The following is a 6,313-nucleotide window of genomic DNA, read 5'->3' as shown; positions in this document are numbered from 1 at the left end:
AGAGTGTATGAATCATGGGCATTATGTCATGTATAATAATTAGAAATAGCTCTCATTTTTCCAGACACACTTGTATTTTTCCACTCAGCAGGCTGGCTCCTGTTCTCTGACTGTCTATTTCATTACCTTCTTTGAAGATGTCTTGGTGCTGGTGGTGGGCTGATTCAATAAAACTGACCTATCAATAATATAATGCATCTAAGGATGTCCAGGAAAGCCTCATATTCATTTTGATATATCAGCAACCTTTTTGTGCTTGGTTAGTTAACTGTCATCTTGAATAACATGTACTTCCAACAGCCTCTGGCTGTTTCTCTGCTAAACTCTCATAGATGTGTTTGAAACCTCCATTCAGTGTAGAAGGGTTGAGTACTTGCTTGGGTTATTGTTAAAATGGGCTGCTCCTGCATTTGGCTACCAAAACATGGCACATTCTGAAAACATTGACCATAAACAAGCTTGCCATTTCAGAATGTGCCACCAATTTTATTTGTTCAGTGAGTAAATAAGAGATGTTTATTCAAAGCAGCTCACAATTTTACCGGTGCTAAAATGTCAAGTCTGTACCATCACGGCCATTACCGGTAGTTTAATTTAACTGATAAATTTAATTCACTGACATTATTAGACATTATTGTGACAGAATAAAGAGCGGGAAGGCCTTTTGTTTTTACAAATCAGTATGGGAATCATAGCATGACACAAATATGTAGTATAGCTACAGTAGACGTCTTGCTATATTATTTCGGTAATAGGTTACACTTACACTATATGGTGTGCATTTAAATATAAACGCTCAACGCAATCTGTTTCATGAGTGGCAAAATTTTGTTTGGTAGTTCCTTCGTGCTGTAATGTTAGGAGACCCTGCCATCTGCTGGAGCATAGTGGTATTGCAGTTTGTCTGTGAGGTTCATAGGCATGGTGGGTAGCCTAATGGTGACTCAAAACAAAACTTTCATATCGGTGTCATCCTTGCTGGAATGTGGAATGTTATCTGGCCTCTAGAGACATTTAAATCATCATTAAGATAGGATGATAATGCATTTTACACACAAACAAATAAAACATGCTGGTTCATGAACTTACACTGTGAATTACTCTAGTATACCAGAGGTGGACATTGGACAGTAACAATTTACTTGAGTACATTTACTTGAGTACTGTAGCCTACTTAAGTAAACCTTTTGAGTATCTGTACTTTACTTGAGTATTATTTTATCTGGAAACTTTTTACTTTAACTTCACTACATTTGAAAGACAAATATCATACTTTTTACTCAAGGTCCTTGAGTAGAAAGTAGTAACGTCAGTCAGGGGATGATTTTGGTTGCAGGGGTTGCATTTTGGTTGGAAATGCAAGTCGGGTTGACGTCAGAACCTCATAGGCATTCAGAGGTAAGGTAGCTGTATTACATACAACAATGCAACAATAATAAAACTACGCATTGGCATTTGCTTTTTACTTTTGATATAAGTACTTTTAAAAACGACTTCTGTAATTTTTACTTAAGTAAAAATCTGTCTTTACAACTTTTACTTGTAACAGAGTAATAGGTTTTGACCAGTAGTATCTGTATTTTTCACTCACGTAAGGAAGTTGTGTACTTTGTCCACCTCTGTTGTATACAGTTTTGTGTCTCTCTCTTTCTTGTTCTAACTGGCTGTTTAACTGGCATATCATGTGGATGTGTATATACTGAAAAGCAGTGTATTTAAGTGTGTTGTGTCTTAGGTGATGCGTTTCCTACATAACCCACACATAACCTACGTAACCAAATATATCCCTCACAAACAAGCCACTGTCACTGCATGTGACTAATGTTTTTTATATGAGAGGCATGAAGGAAGTACTTGATTTTTTGTGTGTTTGTTATCACTACTTGCCATCAAGACCAAGTGTTGAATAGAATTGTTTGAATCATAAAGTGCTATGCTGTTATTTAGAAGACATCAGACACTAGGCCTGAATACTATAGCTTTTTATCTATTTTTAACCTGTCTTAATTGAAAAAAAAAAAAAGTAAAATGTGCTTGCTTTTGCAGTGTGTGGATTTATTTATTGTGTTTATTGACTTTCTGGGGATTCAGAAAAATAATTTATTTCTAGGCATGAGTTTTTGTCTTACGGTTTTGATTATTTATTTGTGGTGTGTAAGTCTATTGATGTGATGAATAATTAACATAGGCTACCTACATGTTGTTGCTATAACCACCCTATGGATAGTTGTTCCCCAAAACCAATTAAAGTCACCATGAAATCAAAATTGTCAATTATTTTTTTAATAGAATATTGAGGTTCTTATTCCAAAAAAAAAAAAAAATTATTTGACTTTAAGACCACCCAAAATTCACATTCTGATTATATGAAAATTATGTCATCCTTGTGCATTAACAGAGAAATTTACAAAAAACACCAGTTATGTCCACTTTCACCCAGATGCTTTTTTTATTCAAATATAAAAAGAACAATAACAAAAACCTAATACAAAAACCTGACTTGACCTGTCTCACATGACTTGTCAAGTCATATTAAAACGCTCTCAAAACCAGTTTTAAAAAATGAAAACAACGCAAGTACAAAAAAATGCACAGAATGCTGAACACACACTGAACAAATTTAACTACACATATATTCTCATTAAAACACTGGACCAGAATAATATACAAATTACAAAAATACAAATTACTTCATAATTTACACAATCTGTGTTGTAAATACCACCACATCAATATATTTCTCTATCAACAAATGCTAATCAATGTGAAATTTGATTAAAAGCTGATCAAGACTTTAATCTTAGAATAATTCACAAATCAGTACTCCAAGACAACTAATGTAACAGAGCTTGAGTAGAGTCTTCATTTGTATTCTGTTGCTCTCTCTGACTCTCTACAACACTTTGGCCATCATTGTGGATCTCGTCATACCCCCTGCTTGACCTGAAGTGAGAAAACCTCCTCCTTCGTTTCATTAAGAGGACAATTCCTGCCACCACAACAGCGATCACAGTCATTACACCACAGGCTACACCAGCCTTTTCACCTCCTGACATCCGGGTAGACGACGAATCGAACATTGTGGCCATTTGATTGACTTCACCAGGCTTTGCTAGTCTCCATTGTTTGGTTTCTCCAACCCTTAGCCAAGCCCGATCACCTTCTGTCATCACAGCTACAGTGTTTGTCGCCATTATGTTGACCAGAGGTGGTTTTGTGAACGGTGGGAGGCGAATAGGTTTTAACTGGCCACCAGTAAACTCGTCTGATTGGACACAGTACAATACCTGACAGCCATCACTAATGGCAGCAAGATGTTGGCTGTACTGAGGTGGACAACGGTATTCGTCCCTTGCAAGAGGGTTGCCAGATTGGCAGCTAAAGAAACCCCCAAAAGGCACAGAAGATATTGTTCCTGCCTCATAGTCATTGCTCAAACAAATCATCATGCCATTAGTCAAAAATACTTGTGCAAAGTAATTAGGAGGACAGTCATGAGATTTGGTCAATGGGTTTTGTAAAGATTGTCCGAATAGACCTCCAAAGAGGTATCCAGAGTATGGAGGGACTGTCTGATTTGTGGAACACCAGTAAGTGTCAATTTTTGCACTACGGACGTAGTAAGCATTTCCACATACATTGTCACAACAATCCAAAATTAACCAGCATGAATGACATTTCTTATGGCACTCATATTTATTGTAACTCTGCTCTACTGTCTCTGAGTGTAACAAAAAGGAAGCATATGGTTGGCGGCAAGAATAGTCACCAGTATTCGGATTTTTTTGCGCAAGCTCATCACAGATGACATTTCCGTCAGCCGCAGATGGAGTGCATTTTTGGTAAACTCCACCAAAGGTCAAATTGGTGACTGGACCTTCACAGGATTTGTCATCTACATTGGCCTGAAAGTTAAAGTTTGGGGAATTTTGATCTACACATCCTGGAATGGTGTTTATATTGTAGTAGCGTTCTGCAGCCTTTTGGACTGACAAAGCCAGTTTTTGTAAAGTTGGGGCTGGAAGATCAGGAAATGCGGATGGATTGAGGAAATAGTGCAGTGGCATACCAGAACGGTCAATAGCCACAAGGTTGTTTTGCGTGCTCTCTTGCCACTTCTGCAGAGTGATGCCTTGGTAGAATAAAGCCCCACCGTGGCTCTGAACTATAGAATATGTAATGTTTTGCTGGTAACTGAGGCTTTGAGAGGTTTCCTGGGTTTCCTTGCTACCAAAGTTAAAGTTAACCTTGTTAAAAAAGTTCAAACCTGCTGAAGCAGAGACAGAAGTCTCGTCTGACTCACTGTTAGAGACATAAGACCTTTTTATATAGTCCTCTTGGACCAAAGTGGCACCGGCATCGATTCTTGTGATGACATGGGTACCATAATCAAGTATGAGTTTCTCTGACAGATAATTTACTTGACGCGTTTGATTGTTCTCAAAAGCATCTGCGATTTCCACTATCTGCTGAGCAAAGCGGGAGTCCAGAGTAAAGTCAGGATACACATTAACAGTGTAGAGATGGTTGCGTACCTGAGAAAATATAGAAAAGACAAAACAATTCAAATCTAAATTAAACCCTTTTCCTGGTCAATGTAGATTTTTTCTTTTTTACTAAAAAATAAAGAAATATATAGGAGCAACTGACTGGGGTAGCTATACATACTGTTTTCTCATTAATTTAGAGAAAATATCATCTTGAAATGAAAGCAGTCATTATCATTGTTAATTAAGTTTATAAAATAATTAAAGTAGATTTGATTAAATTGAAAGGCTGCCTGATAGGGTATTTTTAGAGTGAAAGCTCATTATGTGAGTATATTTTGTGTTCATATTAATATTAGTCAATACAAAACATATCCTTGAACAGACACATCCTCAGATTATGACGTGAACATAATGACCAGTCCAGATTTTCACTTTAACGTGAAATGAAACTGAAAGCGAGCGTAGCGCTTGCGAAGGTCAACGTCACTTACGCATATTGCGTAGGCTACGCTTCGTGATTGCGCTCCTTTTGACAAATAACAATTTTTCGTTCCGTGTTCATTTTATATCTCCCTTATGCATGTTAATAATTGATGCATAATAAAACAATCAAAGTGAACAATTAAGACTGTTACGCTGTAACTATTTTTGGCTATTTAAAAACTTTTCTGACTTACCTGAACTCGTGTTGTTACGGAATTGCCTCTCACTTGGTGTGTTTTCATGCGCGTATTTTCTAAAGGTAATTTACCGGAGTAAAGATAGTTTGCGGTTTGATTTTCAGTTTTCGTTTCGCTGTGGTCCCGCAGTGCGGTGTCGTGGACATGCAAATAATATCTCATGTCGTTATTCATGATTTGTGAATTTGTGTAACGGTGTTTCTCCGGGTCAAAAACCTTTTTTTTTTTTTTATTTTTTTTTTTTTATTGGGTATAGCTCCAAAAGTCGGTCACTTAGGAGTCTGAACCCAGTGTCACCTTGACATGCTCGATTTGTGAATTTTTTCACAGCAAAGCTCTTATCTGTAAAACGTTCGCTAAGTCCGGTAGACAGGAATGTTGAAAATAGCCGTTGTTCATGTTTAAACAATGGATATTAACAATTTATAATAAACACACACACTGCTGGATTACAAAAACATTTGTTTTAGATTGAACCTGATTTGTGAAAACTTTCACAGATCAGTTTGGGTCAGTTAACCCTTCCCTGAGTGGTTAACTTGGTCATTCTGATTTGTGAAACCTTTCAGAGGTCAGTTTGGGTCAGTTAACCCCTCCCTGAGTGGTTAACTAGGTCATTCTGATTTGTGAAAACTTTCACAGATCAGTTTGGGTCAGTTAACCCTTCCCTGAGTGGTTAACTAGGTCATTCTGATTTGTGAAAACTTTCACAGATCAGTCTGGGTCAGTTAACCCCTCCCTGAGTGGTTAACTAGGTCATTCTGATTTGTGAAAACTTTCACAGATCAGTTTGGGTCAGTTAACCCTTCCCTGAGTGGTTAACTAGGTCATTCTGATTTGTGAAACCTTTCAGAGGTCAGTTTGGGTCAGTTAACCCCTCCCTGAGTGGTTAACTAGGTCATTCTGATTTGTGAAAACTTTCACAGATCAGTTTGGGTCAGTTAACCCTTCCCTGAGTGGTTAACTAGGTCATTCTGATTTGTGAAAACTTTCACAGATCAGTCTGGGTCAGTTAACCCCTCCCTGAGTGGTTAACTAGGTCATTCTGATTTGTGAAAACTTTCACAGATAGGTTTGGGTCAGTTAACCCTTCCCTGAGTGGTTAACTAGGTCATTCTGATTTGTGAAACCTTTCACAGATCA

At 37.4% G+C, this 6,313-nt stretch overlaps 1 protein-coding gene across 1 annotated transcript; it reads right to left on the bottom strand.

Annotated features, from left to right (window-relative positions):
• Positions 1-2,829: 2,829 nt before the first annotated feature.
• On the bottom strand, positions 2,830-5,347 carry mpeg1.2 (macrophage expressed 1, tandem duplicate 2). Its single transcript, XM_056252327.1, has 2 exons — positions 5,168-5,347; positions 2,830-4,535 (listed from the first exon to the last, which is right to left on the bottom strand). Exons 1-2 carry the CDS (start codon positions 5,342-5,344, stop codon positions 2,835-2,837), a joined length of 1,878 nt encoding a protein of 625 aa, XP_056108302.1. The 5' UTR covers positions 5,345-5,347; the 3' UTR covers positions 2,830-2,834.
• Between the last annotated feature and the right edge of the window lie 966 nt (positions 5,348-6,313).

Source organism: Rhinichthys klamathensis, unplaced genomic scaffold (assembly GCF_029890125.1).
Source record: "Rhinichthys klamathensis goyatoka isolate OS25496 unplaced genomic scaffold, OSU_Roscu_1.1 h1tg000094l_1, whole genome shotgun sequence".
Lineage (NCBI taxonomy): Eukaryota > Metazoa > Chordata > Actinopteri > Cypriniformes > Leuciscidae > Rhinichthys > Rhinichthys klamathensis.
The sequence above is the reverse complement of the archived record's forward strand: the minus strand, read 5'-3'. Positions and strand labels throughout refer to the sequence as shown.